The 17,265-nt window shown below is 36.7% G+C and overlaps 1 protein-coding gene across 1 annotated transcript in view; it reads left to right on the top strand.

The window, feature by feature from the left end:
• The first annotated feature begins 13,603 nt into the window (after positions 1-13,603).
• The window catches only part of LOC107092925, a 5,595-nt gene continuing 1,933 nt past the window's right edge, over positions 13,604-17,265 (top strand). The window contains exons 1-5 of the mRNA XM_015387643.1: positions 13,604-13,666; positions 13,788-14,132; positions 14,234-14,581; positions 16,161-16,280; positions 16,778-16,833. Coding sequence (XP_015243129.1) covers positions 13,624-13,666; positions 13,788-14,132; positions 14,234-14,581; positions 16,161-16,280; positions 16,778-16,833 — 912 coding nt within the window. The 5' untranslated portion in view covers positions 13,604-13,623. The remainder of the gene's footprint in view (positions 13,667-13,787; positions 14,133-14,233; positions 14,582-16,160; positions 16,281-16,777; positions 16,834-17,265) is intronic.

Here is a 17,265-nt window from a genome sequence, read left to right as displayed (position 1 = left end):
AAACATCTATGTTTAAAGAGAAGCATGAACAAAGAAAATGTGAAAATTCAACAGATGGGCATCTCAAATAAAAGACCTCACTGATGCAACAATACTGCACGGGAGGAGAAGGCTGTTATTATTTTTATTTCTGCGCAAGTAACCTTCCTATTACAGTCCCTCAAGATACTTTTCTGGTTTAGATTAAATATCCTCTTGCTGGAGAATATTTGCTGACCATCAAATTATGCAGACAGTAGATAAGGGAGTGGTTTTCAAGGAAAAAAAATATTTTAGAACACCTTGAGCCCACCTTATCTATCCATCTTACCCACTTCGATCACACAGACCTCAACCTTATCACAGCATTAACAACTGACTTTCTTTAACAATAAACTGAGAAAATGTACCCAAACTGTTTAACTGTGAGGGTTGAGCTGATAATTTAGTTCACTGATCTTCACAGAAAAAAAGCCCTTTCGCTGGAAGGCGGACCATAGTGTAAATTGTTTAGGCTAAATTTAGTTTGACGAAAGGTCTTCTGCACTTCCGCCACATATCCTGTTGACGCACGGAACTTTGCACCTTCTGAGTAAACACGCTGTGCGGTCTGCCAGACACACAGAAATGGCCAACCACAGCCTACATTTTGTTGCTTAGCCGCCATGTGTGGCTTTGCCTCTTGCTTCACAGGTATTGAAGTGCAAGCCTTTGTTTCTTGCAAACTTGTTTTTCAGTTAGTACACCACAAGATGCAGAAAGTTTTTGTTTTGGGGTCATGGTGACAGAGGAAATATGAACAAAACTAAAAGCTGACTTTTACAAATTCTGAACTAAGAAATGCTTTTAAAAACCATTTCATGATCCCTTTCAGAATTATTTTTTTATTAAGGCTCAAATGACCTTCCTGACAAAAAAGAATATTTAGTTAGCATTCATTATGCATCTTTCCCACCTACAATCGTGCAATTGCCTGCATAATCTCATTGTAGCTGACCTTTTCTTCATCCTCTTTTTCAATGATAAGTGAGTGTGCATTGCAGTAGTTAAAACTTTCTTAAACATTCAGTTTTTTTATGCTGCTATTTTAGTCTGTTATAATGGAAACTTGCGGGTGATGGTGCTGCCAACCAACATTCACTCTCAGAAAGGCTCCAGTGATCTAAATCTAGACATAGTCAAAAGATATGTGACCTTTTGCTGTCTACAGCTTCATTACACCGCCCTATTCAAAATAAAAGAGACATTAGCCTATGTAATGTTTTACTGAAAAAAAATCTTTAAAATATCCTTTTTATTTGACCTTTTATGACAACATTATCATATGATGAGCAGACTGACACCTTTGTAGTTCAGGGCCGACGCAGCTACAGTATAAGCCTTAAGCCAATTTCCCTCAATGAAATTTGGGTAGGAAGATCCCGTGCTGTTTGGTGGACGTGACGTCAAGCTTGTCCGTGTTAAATGGGTCCAACCAAGCAAACAATCGAATTTATATTCAAGATGCATTTTGTGGATACTCAGAAGCGAGCAACATCCAGCTCAACCAAGACAGAAATGGCCACTCCCCGTAAAGTGAAAAAACTTTAAAAAAGTATGCACACCAGCTATGAGAATGAGCAGAAGAGAGCTGCAGTTCTTTCTTTTGGCCACAAGCGGCAGTATAACTGAAAACTCCGTATGGCCTCTTTAATATTGTTCCTTTGTAATAAACATTTTTTGACAAAACTAATGAAAGCTAATTGCATGCTTATTCATCTGCACCATATATCTAAACATCATGCCGAACCATCACCTTAGTCTGTACTTTGTATAGAATAACATTTAGCAAAAACAACTTTGATAAGATCATACACTAAAACAGTTGTGGGTCTACAAGGGAAAATGTTGGTAGGATGTTTATTGATCTTTTGGGACCTTTAAAGGCCATATACAACCTCAGGTCCTTTACTGTGACATTACAATAACCCTTGATATTTTTTGTGGGTTTGATTGCCATCCTGCTAAGAATGGGTGGCAACTGTAAGGGAAATTCCCTCAGGATGGGATGTGATGTTTTTTTCAGAGACAGTTGATGATTTTTAACCAACACCCTAATTAACAACATAATAACTCTTTGTAGTGAAAGCAGTTACTGTTTCACCACCTTTTTTGAATGCATGCTTCAAATTAATATAAATAATGGGATTAGCTTATTTTTTCATCTGATACTTTTGTTATACCAATATTGTTAGCAGTATATGTGTTGCACTTAGCTCAACAATTTGATTTATCTTTATGTACCAAATGTTATCAGAAGTATATTTTATGAAAGAGCAAAGTTGTTTTTTGGATCTTGAGGTTCTCTGAGAATTACTCGCATTGCACAATCTATACATGTGTTGTTAAAGTATTATGCAAGAGATCTCAGATTTAGAGTTAAGAAGATTACATGTTTGCTCTGAAGTGGCAAGGCTGAATGTCTAACCTCCTTAGATCATCCTTTTTTTCAAAGCAGAGCTTGTCAACCTGCTTTACTTTCAGCACACCGTTTGATCAACCCAGCATGCTGGTAATTTTGAAGATCTGTTGTGTACTGGGGTTTTGATCACCTAGATATGTGACATGCTGAGGGGATAAAACTTTTACTCTAACAGGGACATTATTTTTCTAACATCAAGCATTACATATCAGTTCATTGAAATATCTCATGCAGTATAAAAAAGTTCCTTCCAAGCAGCAACCCCAGCCCCCCTTTTTTTTTAACATCCAAGACGATGCATACGCTTTTACATCTGATTTTTGTTATCACTAAGCATAGGCCTCAAGTTATCTTTCAGCTCTCATTTGACAACCACAATTTTTCGTTGTAACAAAGAACTGTGATATATGACTCTGACTTGGGGGAGTGTTTTGCTCGACGAATTGTCTCTTCACAGTTCTGCATCTATTTCTTTTTCTAAGCTTTGGCTTAACTTGTGATGAGTCATGTGAGAGAATAAAAGCATGTTAGTCTAAACTCCAGAAACAGATACAAGTATTATCTTTAGAATCCACACAAAAAAATCAGACCGACCTAGTTTAAGGAGGGTTTTTTTTTTGTTCAAAAACAAATGCAATTTGGCTATGAATAGCTATAAATAAGGGAACAACTTTTCATTTCACTGTTCATATCATTATGAAATGAGTAAAAGAGAAAAAATGGCATCTTTAATGCAAAATGTTCTGTGGCATTTGGATTAATTCTCTAAAAAACTATTTTGCAGGTCCTGGTGGGATGAACATGTGTATCAAATTCTATAATCCTCAGTAAATTAATGTTTTTTTTTTTTATTGCTTCAAGGAGGCGCTGTGGAGTAAGTAATCAAATCATCAAATATTGGCCAGCATTACTGTGTGACATTGGTCTGGGATTAATCTTACAGATTTTGGTGCAGACTCTTTAATATGGAAATGAGAGCCAAACGTATGACATAACACCACTCTTTGCAATGACACCACATCAACACCCTCCAACAAAAACTCTGTCACTGAAAAGAAGTTAGACCAACAGGTGATCTGTCTTCTGACTAATTGTCAAGAGGTCAAAAGGGTCAAAGGTATCCTTAATAGAGCAAAAATTTACATTTTTATCTGAAGAGCCAGGGCTTTTTTTTTCTTCTTTCCTTTTCTTATAGTCATTACATTGTCACAAGTACAGAGCAACGAAATCGACCCTTTGCATTTTATCCATCCCCTTGGAAGCAGTGGGCTGCCATTGTGCGGTTCCTGGGGAGCAGTGTGTGGATTAAGGGTCTTCGCTCAGGGACCCAGAGTGGCAGTCTGTGGGAGTGGGGCTCGAACTAAGAACCTCAGGGTTCCAAGCTCTATGCCCTTTCCACCAGGCCCCCATCATTTCATATCATCATTTGACCACCCAGTAGCATTGGGGACCCAAAGTCGATAATTACTACCAGCTGTAGTTCAATTTGGGTTTTCTTCATAAAAGTTATGGCCATTAAAAAATCTTGCTGAGTAACCCCACTTTGAGGCTTGGCCACACCCCTTCAACATAGTAAAAACTCATGATATTGATAACTTTTCTCAAACCTATAAACCCTCAGAGGAGCTAAAGGTCTACATGTGAAAAAATCAGAAGTGGTCAAAAAATTAGTTTTAACCAAAAATATTCGACTTCCTGCTCGTTTTAGGGTAAGAAGTCATAAGAGTTTTTCTTCTTTTCTAATGATCTTAGGAAGTCCATACATGTAGCAAAATTCACATCTCTGCAACCTATGGTTTGGCCTATCTAAGTTTAGGGGGCACTTTAAAGTAATTTGTCAATGCCAATTTTAAAATCCATTAAAGCACTAAAATCCTACATGGAAGACTATTTTGGTGAGTATATATGTTTAGGCCTTTAAAATGGGCATGCCTTTTAAGAAGAAAGAATAAAATAAAATTGGAATAACAATAGGCCTTTTAAGAGCTTAACTTCTTTTGCCAAACAACAAAGCAAATTAAAACAAGTTGAAAACCATTGTGAATAAAATGCTGCATTAATGCCATGATGAATGTTATGTTTGGAACAGTTCAAGTTTTCTTGAAGAATTTAGAATATGGATAAATTAGCTTTAAGCCTAATTAGAAAACTTTGAATGTTTTTAAACAAATTCACATTGCAAATCAAAGAGGTAGATAAAACATTATTTTGATTAAATATTATGGACAGATGGATAGTTATATATTACTTAATTAATTTGGATGTTTGACAGCAACACATTCATACATAAAAGCAGAGGTTAAAAAGTTACTTACAACACAGACTGTAATAGTCTTATAGTAGGAGGAACAAAAGATCTCCTAAAGCACTCAATTCTACAGCAAAGGGAGATGAGTCTGCTGCTGTGGCTTCTCTAAGCAAACAGTGTCAGGGGGAGTTGTGGTTTTAAAGTGGGGACCGCCAGGGGGCACTAGGGGTTCTCAAACAAACAAACAAAATGCAAAGAAATGTGGTAAATTTACAGAATTTTCTTGATTCTAAAATATAATATTTTCTAAAAATGTTTATTAAATATTTCTTTTAAAAATATATCAAATGAAAAACCATCAGGGAAAAATAATCTTTGAGGGTAACTATAAAAGAAAGGAGCATTACACCTTGGCTCTGCAATAACCCACCTAGGTGAGTCTGGAATTTTTACATATAAAGATACTCAAATAAAAAATGTAGAACATGTCTAAAAGTGAACAATGATATTGTTGTGGTACTTAAAAACTTCAAGCCCAGCCACCCTACCACACACACATTTGAGAGGTTTGCCCCCTTCTGTTCTGTTCTCATCATAAACACTCTTGTCATCCAATAGGAATGTTATACAGAGTTAAAAAATATCAGTAAAGATTCTTATGCTGGTAACATAATAATAATCTAACATGACATGTAAAAAATACTTTATTTCTTTTTTTTTTTTACATATTTTGTTGCACTGACCAAACTTTATACAGTAAAAGGCATGGAAACATTCGGGAACTCCTGATGTAGATGGCCTTGCATGACATTCTTAATTCTTCACTCTAACACAGCTTCCAATGAGTCCATCCTGCTTCCATGTCCTGCCACGCTACCGGAGCGGGTGCCAGACAGCCTGCCACTGATTTCCATGTCCTGCCAAGCTACCGGAGCGGGTGCCAGATAGCATGCCTCTGATTTCCATGTCCTGTCAAACTACCAGACCGGGTGCCAGATAGACCGTTCTTAGGAATGTTCAGGTTTTAAGACTAGATGTATTAAGGTAATTAGGGGTATCCTTTAAAATAGCAGCAGATAAATGTAAATAACAACTGATGCAGAATTCTAAAATGATACAGGCGGTAGCCTGACACTGATTTCCATATCCTGGCACGCTACCGCAGCAGGTGCCAGATAGCCTGCCCCTGATTTCCATGTGCTGCCACACTACCGGAGCTGTTGCTAGACAGCCTGCCGCTGATTTCCATGTCCTGCCACGCTACCAGAGTGGGTGCCAGACAGCCGCTCTAAGTAATGTTCAGGTTATAAGCCTTGATGTATTAAGGTAATTAGGGGTGTCCTTTAAAATAGCAGCAGATAAATGTAAATAGCAACTGATGCAGAATTGTTAAAGGATACAGGCGGTAGCCTGCAACTGATTTCTATGTCCTGCCACTCTACCGGAGCGGGTGCCAGACAGCCTGCCACTGATTTCCATGACCGCAGCGGCATTCGGTAGTGGCATTTCCGGTGGCACTGGGAGAGTAGGGGCACTTATGGTGGCAGGTGACCAGCCACACTTCTATTGGCATTTATGGATACACAGTTTGTTATAGATGCCTGTTAGTCTATAACTACTACCCAATAATCATAAAACTTTTGGAACTTTCGCCAGCTGCCTGCCACGAGGTGTCACAACGGTGGCAGTCCAGCAGCTGTAACTAAAAGCAGATCCTCTGGCACATTGTGGAAGCGGCAGTGGCACTTTCACTGGCCTGCAAATGCCACAAGTGTCACTAAGCCAGCAGGCCACCAGCCACACTTCTACTGCTGTTTATGCTATAAGTCCAGCAGCCGTAACTAATGGCAGATCCTCTGGCACATTGTGGCAGTGGCACATTCACTGGTATGTGAAAGCCACAAATGCACCAGTTCCAAAAGAAGCTGTGCTTTTGGACAACACCAATCACTGGCCTGCTGTAATGGCAAAAAGGGACCTTTGCAAATACCCTGTGCCTCACAGCTGGGAAAAAAACTGCTTCAGCAGTTTGACCCTTAAATCAATTAAAAAACATCCATTGAAATCTTAAAAAATATATGTTCATTGTTTTTGTCCCTCACGGCTTAACCTAGAAGGCTTCACAGTTGTGTCTCCAGTTTAATTTGTTGTCCAGGTGAAAACCAAGGTATTTATACTTCTCCACCACCTCCACTCCTTCTCCCATGATGTTAACAGGATTCAATTTGTTCCTGTTTCTTCTGAAATCTACAATTATCTCCCTTATTTTTTTCCACATTCAGGATCAGATGACATTTTCAACACCATGCCACAATGCAGCTCACTAGCAGTCTCTGCTCAGCTTCTTGTCCATGCACCGAATGACTGTACAGTCATCTGAGTATTTCTGCAGGTGACAGGACTCTGTAATGAAAGTCAGAGTTGTACAAATTTAAAAGGAAGGGTGAAAGTACTGTCCCATGATGTGATCCTGTGCTGCTAACTTCTTGATTAGACAGTTTACCCTTCAGTCTAACAAACTGTGGTCTGTTTCTCAGATAGTCTTTTATCCAGGCAATTGTTGATGCCTATACCCAAGTCTTCTGAAGTTGCTTACAGTCAGCAGTTATTGCCATAAATGCATTTAGCCATTGTGTTTTGTGGAGTTTGGAAGCTGAGAGGCAATTTTTGCAAAAATACAGATTTATTTTACTTCCTTAGAAGGACAGATAGAGCTCTAACTGGGGCAAGCTCAGTACATAAATTTATACAACTCCCAATACACACACACCCTCCCAAGGGAACCATCCCACACCTGCATACACAAACAAACATTCTCACAAACAAACATGTGGAGGAAAACAACTTCAGTTCATCAAGGAAATTCCCTGTTAGGTTAATAAATCTTTCACTGGCCAGATGGATCTTCTCAAAACAGCAGTCCTCTACTTCATGCCTTGAAGGAGGCTGTGTGAACTCACTCTTATCTCTCATGTTTTGGCCTTATCTGACGAAAAGTGTTGGCAACGGCAGAAGGTGGAAGGTGGAATGTAAAAAGTTACTGGCAGAACAGTGGTAAACTCTCCGGGCAAATAATATGCTCCTGAATGCAGACAAAACAGAAGTTTTAATTCTTATTTTTCAAGGACTCACCAGAGTCCTTGAAAAATAAGCTGATTAGTCAGTCACTTCATTTGGATGGGATTAAACTGATTTCAGATAATAAAAGTAAAAAAAAAGAAGCAAAAATTAGAAATATCCTGTCCACGGGTGATGCTGAGAAACTAGTCCATGCATTTGTAACTTCAAGGTTGGACTATTGTAATTCTTTACTATCAGGAAGTCAACCAACTGTAGTTAAAAGCCTTCAGCTGATCTAAATGCTGAAGCCAGAGTTCTGATGAAAATTATAAAGAGAGATATTTCTCCATATCTCTCCTATCCTAGCTTCTCTTCATTGGCTTCCTATTAAATCGAGAACATAATTTAAAATCCTTCTTCTCACATATAAAGCCTTAAATGGCCAAGCTCCATCTTATATCAGAGATATGATTGTTCCTCATGTTACTAACAGAGCACTTCGATCTCAATCTGCAGGTTTACTAAAGGCAGATCTTTTAGTTATCAGGCTCCTCTCCTGTGGAACCAACTACCAGTTTCAGTCCGTGAGGCAGACACCCTGTCTACTTTTAAGTGTAGACTTAAAACTTTCCTTTTTGATAAGGCTTATAGTTAGAGGGGCTAAGGTTATCCTGATATATCTTTTTACTAATATGTATCTTTTTAGTACAGTTATTGGTTAACAGCTGTAGTGTTTCTGATCATATCATTGTCATGATTAGGTTGAGGTTGAGAGGACCCAAATGCAGAGGCAGAGAGGCTGAGGTAATTTCTTGCAGTTTAATTAATAAACACAAACAATTGAGGCAAAAATCCAAAATCCAACTTAAAATGTAACACAAACCAGAACCATTGAGACATCAGGGGGAAATAATCACAAGGAGCTAGGGTAAGACAAGGTAGGACAGAGTAAGACGAGGAACCAGCCCTGAGGAACTGCAAAAGGAGTATATTTATTGGAGACTGAACAAAGAGAGGACTAACGAGCAGATTGGGAGCAGGTGTGAACAGAGCAGCAAAGGAAGGTGATAGGGAAAAGGAGACTAACACAAGAGAGCAACAGAGCAAATAAAGCAACAAACAAATAAAAACCTTAGAACTGAAATATATCCAGAAAATAGAACAAAATAGGAATTAAACCATAAAACTAGAAAACATGGAGCAAAGTAAAACATAACAGAATCAAGACCGTGACAATCATCACAGAATCTCACTTTAAATAGTCGAAATGTTCTCTGTAAGAAGCAGAGTGGTTCTGCAATAAGCAGATTATCTGAAAAAAATGTTTTGCTTAGATTTAAGACATAGTTATACAATTTTCAAAACCGGCAAAAAGATTTTAATATTTTTATACTGTAGATTAGAAGTTGACAAGCAATAAATCACAACATACTGTATGAATACGACAACATGTACTTGGTTGTCACATGACATTCAATTCCCTCTTTACAACAACAGAATCTTTGTTTAATTAACTGCTAATAGTAGTTTCATAGCAAGACTTGTCCTTGTAGTAGTCAAAGTATGAAATAAATTATCTGAAGACCTTGGGTTCTCTGTCAGAGAGACCGTTTAGGATGCTAAAACAACGACCACACTCCATCTTCATGACAAAAAAACTCTGGATTCTATAAAGTTTAACTTAAAAAGTACATCATTACAATCATCTTTTTCATAGTGTTCCTCAATCCTTAAAAGTTTTATGGTTATATATTTTGAAACAAACAGCACAGCATATTTATTTTCGAAAGCAGGCTAGCTAAATATGAAAGTTTTGTCGTCTTAGAAGAATCTTTAAAAAGATTATTGACCTAGTTTTTGTTCAGGCTTGAAAGTCTTGTATATAGACAAAGCAATTATAAGTATCAAAGTAAAAGAAAGCACAGATCTGCTGCTTTCTCAGCTGCGTGGTGTGCCAGTGAAGTGATGAATAAGCAGCGTCTAGAAACCTTTTCAATGATCTAGAATGCATTAAAGTTAACACCCACCCACCACATTCCCTACTCAAATCGGGGAAGAACAACGACAAACAATAACGACACAATTTATGAAGAGTTTCCAACCAAAGATAAACTACAGCTAAGTGAGTACAAAGATTGATATCATAATGTGCTTACATTAGGTGTGTGATAAAACATATCAGATTTTTAGGTGTGTTACAGAAAACTGTGTGCTTGAAAATCAAGGTCAATAAACAAATCATACAAAATCATCATAGGCCTATTCTTGACTGGTAAAACATTAACTATGATTATGTAATTAGTAATAATCTTAATCATGTGAACATAGCAGTTACCAATAAAAAAAACAAATTTGCTTGTTAATATTTGGATAAAATAGATTTATTCAGTTAAAACGGTGTTATTACAGAGTAATCTATGACATTATATATATTGAATTATTAATGTTTACTAAAGTAATTAGGTCCATATTTGATCTAGATGGATACAGGTAACAGTTTAATAGAAGTTGTAATATCACAAAAAATTGCTATCTTCCATTTCTGATGTTTGACTTTAAGATACACTAAATCTAATTAATATTTAAAGCTGATATAAAACTTGGAAGAAACTTTACAGAGACATTTCTATTTTAAAACTTACTTTATTTCTTTGGGTCATCTCATGCATAAATCAATTTTAATTTAAATGCAGATTGGTTGTGTAAATATGAAACCACTCAAATACAATTCAACCTTTTTTTTTTTTTTTTGCTTTTCATGCCACTTGAAGCAATAATTTTCCCTAAGTCTGTTGAACCTTTTGGTAAAATAGTTTTATTATCCAATTCCAATCATTTCATGATTTTCAACTTGCTCTGTGAGAGTGACAGACATCAAATAAGGAAAACATGGCAGAGCACCCTAGGAAGGGGAAGAGTAAGGGCCCTTTTTAAACTATAAATATAAATGTATGTTCATACTGGCCAAACAAAGATGGTCTCAGAGGAATCTTAACTGTTAAAATTAATATTAGTTGAAGTTATAATCAATTCATATATTTTTTCAATTCAATTCATTTTATTTATTCAGCGCCAATTTACTACACATGTTATCTCCAGGCACTTTATTCAACCAGATCATACAGTCAAATTGATTCTAAGTTTTCTACCAAAGGAAAACCAGTGGATTGCATCGACTCATTGACTCGAAGGCAATTCCTCACACTGCGCTTGCTTGTAGCTACAGTCCCTTTTAACAGGAGGAAACCTCCAGCAGAACCGGGCTCAGTGTGAGTGGCCATCTGCAGAGGCCGACTGGGGTTCAAAGAGAAAGAAGCAGACATACAAAGAGAAGCAGGTCAGGGTTAGGGTTAGCAAATACCTGTATCCTGTACCTGTATGATCACACAAGAATGCTTGCTTTGTGTGTGATATTTCTGTCAAGTCAATGAGTTGATGCGATCAGCTGGTTTTCCTTAGATAGAAAACTGAACCAATGTGACTGTACGATCTGATTGAATTGTCACGGTAAAGTGCCTTCAGATATAGAGCCAATTCATTACACATGTAATGAATTGGCTCTATATCAATTGAACTGAATTGAATTGAATCACACATGGCTTTGACATGGCTGTGACCAAGAGTTGGTTGGTGTACAGGCTGGAGGCGAAGAGGGCCAACATCAAGATGAATTTAGCCCAGTGTCTGGTGAGAGTCCATAAAACAGTGAAAGCAAAATGCGGAAGACCCAGTTTGCCTTCAGAACCACACTGTGTGCCCTGCAGATCAGTTCATAGACCAGTTCAGGAAGTGATGCCTGTACCTGAAGTGAAAAATGAAATTATTGACCACAAGCCAAATTTTGATGAAAAGAAACAGGCTAATAGATGAAGAATGCCAACCTGTGAGAGAAAAAGACTATTCTTGTGACAAGTGCAACATCTACCTGTGCTTTGTGCCACACCAAAACTGCTTCAAGGCTGCTCAATGAAAATGAGAATATATGAAAACATTCCTACTATCATGGACGATATTTTGATTTTAGAAGTGGGGGGGACGCAAGTATTTTTTAATATGCTGTGACTAACTTCAAAATGTTTGACCGTCCAATCACAGACCTGATTCGGTGGCGCATCAGATGTTTGTAAAGTGAGCTTCTCAGAAGTGACAGTGGTGACAACCAATTACCCAAGAAAAGATGGTGGGCCAATTAGGAGTTTTTGGTAGACATGCCTACTATAAAATGTACAGACAAGCGTTGGAACTCCCATGACTGTATATTGAATGTCAAACTTATCATTTCAGGTTATCTCATATACAATCATTTATCTATTGTGTTCTATATGTCTAGATAGTACCATAGGATTTTACTTTCTTGTTACAAAAATCTTCCTAATGCTCAAATTTGATGCACACATCAGGTTGATGTGCCTGAGCCACATAGACTCAAAAACATTTAAACATCCATTTCCAGATGTTTATGTCATACCTAATCAATTATTATTTGGAAATAGTCAGCCTTACCTCTCTTTTTCATCAAAGTTTTATGTCATTTATTAGATAAAAGCATTTTTTCACCTTTTTTGTTGGAAAGGTGTCAAAATCAGTTTATACTTTTCAATTGGCACAGCAGAAAAAATGTGGGTCTGAAGGCATCTCCAACTCAATGAAGTGTTGAAAAAAAAAATGTGGGTCCCCAAATTACATACACTTTTCACATGTAATTACAGAATGGCAGAATGTTATCTGTGTAAATAAGTATGTCACTAACACTTTGGATTTCTTTTTAAATGAACAATATTTGAATCAAGCATGTCAAATATTTTCTGTCTTTTGTTAAATAATGTTATTCACTGTATTTCTTTGACCTATTTAAATGGGAGAACGTGAGCTGTGTTACAATGTGATGACTTGAGAAATGTAATGCGTAGAAGACCTCAATCACATTTAAACACATTCAGGTTTCTATGATTCAACTTATGCACTAAATACTGACCTCTTTTGTTGCACGATTTCCCTCTCACTTCACAGACATTGTTCAATAAAAAAAAAAAATCTCAGCATTTCAGAGGCATTAACTGTGTCTGTAACAATCCCCTTAGATTACAGTTTCAGGTTTCATGAAAATTGTTGAGTTAAGATGGGTTTCCTGTAAAACTATTGCACAAACACAAATGGCTTCAGGGTGTATGTACTCTCGTATAATAACCACGATGTGTTGGTTGAAAGCCAAACATGTTTTACAATAACAAAATAACAACAACAAACAGATTTTCTGGGGGGCGTCGAGAACAATTTAGGTCGATGGTAAAGCTTTCAATATCAGTTAGTTGAGAGCAAAAAAAAAAGAAGTATTTTGTTAAGAATAAATACTTAACCTTTTTAGTTTCATTGGTAGTTTTTGAATGAAATATTTAAGAATAATTGATTGTTTTGTTCAGAAAGTCTAGGTGCAGCTTTAGAAAACACTCATTTATAACGTTGAGACAATTGCTTTAAGGTCATTTTCTATTTTCACTATAATCATTATGTTTTGGCACTCTTAACTACAAACTAATGATAAAACTTTGAATATACCCCCCCAACAAATACAGAAAGATGAAACAACAGATTTATCTTACTCAACACAAAACTGTAAATATGGTAATCTGGTAGAGAAACACGGCTGTGGGTTTTATAAACATTAAGAGTTTAAAGACGTAAATTTTACATTCAAGTATTTTACTTTTCATTCCAGATTTTATGAAAATAGGTTATCGTTTTGCAGATTTGGAGGTGTGTGCTCTTAATGTTTTAGCCAATCAGAGGGATTTCCACTCGGCCCACCTTGATAACCCAAATCATCAAACTGCGTGGAAACCACTCAGTTATGCAAGAGAGACGTGACAAGACACCAATGGCCAGAGCACTGGCTGCGTTCATCCTTCTTATCTCATTGAGTGAGTTTAAATAAGATATTGATTAAACTGTCCATAGGTTTTGTTTTGTCTTTGAGACTATTCAAAATTGCTTTCTTTGTCATTATTTTGTGGTATTATCATTGTTCTATTTTCTTTTTAGTTTTGGCCGGAACCCTAAATGCTCCTGACAACATACCTCTGATCCAAACTGGACTTGGTGAAACTGTGAATCTGACATGTAATACATCTGGGCATGAAAATGGATTGTTTTTCTGGTATAAGATGAATTATGGATATATGGTCCAAACGATTGCTTCAGGTACTTTTGGATCTATAAAAAGGAAAAATCCTTTTCTGGAATCAAGATTTCAAATTGATAACAAAGGGAGCATGCATATCCTCACCATCATTAATGTCAGCAAAGAGGACGAGGCAATATACTTATGTCAAGCAGGAGCAGCATACACACTTAAATTTGTTAATGGGACAAACTTGGCTGTAAATGGTAAGATCTCTTAATTCTTTGCTTTCTGCTGCTTTGATTAATGTCTAATTAAACCAGTTCTTATTTTTACCCCTTGTTTTTGTTTAATTTTTGACACTCAGATTCTCGAAATAAGAAGTATCTCTATGTGGGCCAAACTTCGGACGGGAAGTCTATTTCACTTGGTACTGAGGTGACTCTGCAGTGTTCACTCTTCTCTGAGAGGACAGAAAAAGAAAGCCTAGACCAGTGCACGGATGAACACAACGTGTTCTGGTTTAGAGCACAATCAGAATCTAATCCAGGATTCATCTATGCTGATAAAAAGCACTGCAGGAAACAAGAAGAGAGGAGCTGTGAATACCGGCTGTCCAAAACTGTTAAAAACCCCTTGGATACTGGGACTTATTACTGTGCCGTGGTTACATGTGGCGAGATCCTGTTTGGAGAAGGAGTCAAAGTGGAGACAAGTATGCAAAGCTTTAAAAACATGCAGTTTCTAGCTTTTGCAATGAAGTCATAATTATATTAAAGTTTTAGAAGCAAAAATAATTTATCGACAGTAAATGATTAATTGATGAGTTACAGCAGTGTAATTAACAGGTTTTACAACTAAAAGAAACGTAGTATTCTTCCAACATCTGAGAACATTGCCCCCTTGGGTTGTGAGCCCCATAGCCCATGTAAAAAATATCCCTACATATAATGTATTACAAAAAACTAGTTTCCCTCTTACTTATAATCTAAAGAAAAGTTATCAGTATGTTATTACAAGCATGCAGTATTGTGAAGCGGACCAAGATGTGGGAGCAGAAAGGAAGCAGATGGTTCAGTGAGATCAACAGATTTATTTTCTGTAGATGGTGTGGCATGAAAACAATATTCCACCACAACCAGTGAAGCAAACACGACTAAATAAATAGCACATGGGGCAGAAGAAAATAAAGGATTAATGTACAGTAATTAGGTAACAGAAGAATTCCTAGAACCAAACCAAACTTAGAATGATCACAGTAATACGTAAAAACAATAGCAAACCGACCTCCACCACAAATGATAAATTAAAGCAGAATCCAAAAACACCCACCGACAGTGGTTATTCTTAAAAGGTTGACACAAATACTACAGCAGTATTTTTTTTTTTATATTTAGGCAAAGAGTTTTAGGTATTTTTTTCTAAAAATGCTAAATGTGATTGAAAGTAATTTAGATTTAACCTTGATATGCTTCTTTAAGCCCCTGTCACACCTTGACGATTTAGCCAGCGTATGCCCAATGTACAAAAAAATCGACGTATGCCAGCGTATGCCATAGATGGAGCATACATTACAGGTAAGTTATCTGATCGTTGAGATATATTAAGTTTAAGTCACTCATAAGTCATGGTGTCTAGCTTATCCAAAACCTACTGTATGAGTAACTTTTGCATAACTTATGCGTAACTTATCTCCAACGCATATCAACGTATCTGACGTCTTCCAGACGACTGCTGAACGTCTTTCCATTTTACAGCTAATGTATCATGCCGTTTTGGCAGCATTTTGGTATAAAAGTGGATTCACAGGAGGAAACCGTCAGATCTCCTCCAGATTTCATCCCCATCATAGGGTGAACGAGAAGGTGAGTGTGATGGATCCTCCCTGCTTTCTTGCAGAACGACCAACAAACTTCCTAGGAGACATGACACTGAATTTGCTGAGACTGCAAACCTTCTTTCTTTTTATTCATTCTTTTATATTGGGTGGATGGTAAACAGCAGCTAGGTTAACTGTGAACAAAGTGCCGCCTTTTTTAAAATTATCTATGCATACGTCCAACATTAAAAAAATACATAAAAATGCCAGTGTTTAAGAAGATTCTGGAACGTCAGGCATACGCTGGTTAAATCGTCAAGGTGTGACAGGGCCCTTAGACCACAAACTGATGGAAAAAATGTATGATGACAATAGCGAATATAAAAGTTCATTGTGCTTTTGGTAGCTTTAAGAAAACACTCAATAAACAAGACGTATGTATGTAACATTAAATAGAAATGTCTTTTTCTTTCAGGACAAGAGTTTTGCCTGTATGCTATTGTGCTCTGTGGACTTTTGGCTTGTTCTGTACTTGTCAACCTCGCTTTGATTTTTACAAGGAAAAAGCCAAAGCAGCTTCATGACAATCACCAAGGTAAGTTTACTCTGGAACAATAGACCCTTTCAACTGTACATGTTTATAGCACATGTTTTAGTACATTTCAGAGATAACGAGTCACATATCATATAAAAGTTGAAAACGAGGCAAAATATTACAGTAACTACGGGAGCCCAATATGTGTTAATGTAAAAAAAACAACAAAACATAAGGCTTATTGTCACATCTAATCTTAATGGGTATCTAAACAAAAAATAAACAAACCAAAACAACTTACAGGACTGTGACAAAGGACATTTTTTTTCCCCAGAACCTTCCAATGCATTTCCATCTGATCAAATGCAGTAGGTTGACACTCAGACAGATGAGCTTTTCTGTACCACATAAATTAGAAGAGACAGAGACAATATCTATTTGCTTTTTGTCACAATACATTTTCCCTACTGTTAAAGTCTTATATGGAAGATAAGGAGATTATTAAGTAACTGAAAGCAAGATTATTGTAATTAATGTTTTTTTTTTTCTTTTTACAGGAGATTTAATTGACGCAGCTCATACTGAACTGGATGAGGACCAACCATACAATGTGGTAAGACAACTTTAAGAATATTCAAAGCATAACATTTCTGAAACTTGACTTTGATGGCTAAATTTTCCTGAGGTTGGTTATACTGTTTGAAATATAATCAAATAACCAGAAAAACGTTATTTGAAAACCAGAATATTAAGTTAAACAAATATTTTACAGACAGAGGGATACCAAGGGCCGGATCTATCAAATGTTTGCGTGTATAAAAACGTGAGCTATTTCACTGCGCACGCTAAAAAATGTACAAACTGATCTATCAACAGCGTGCTAAAATGATTTGGTCTTTAAAACGTGCTAAATAGCGCCTCTTATCCATTTAGTACTTTTTCTGCAATGAATATGCAATATGGGGCGTTTACACGCAAAAGTGCGTCTTGTGGGAGGAGAACATGTAAATATATTAATTTAGCGCTCGCAAAGTGATTTATTAAA

This window comes from Cyprinodon variegatus, unplaced genomic scaffold, assembly GCF_000732505.1.
Source record: "Cyprinodon variegatus isolate N-32 unplaced genomic scaffold, C_variegatus-1.0 Scaffold400, whole genome shotgun sequence".
Lineage (NCBI taxonomy): Eukaryota > Metazoa > Chordata > Actinopteri > Cyprinodontiformes > Cyprinodontidae > Cyprinodon > Cyprinodon variegatus.
This window is presented reverse-complemented; position numbering and strand designations above follow the sequence as displayed.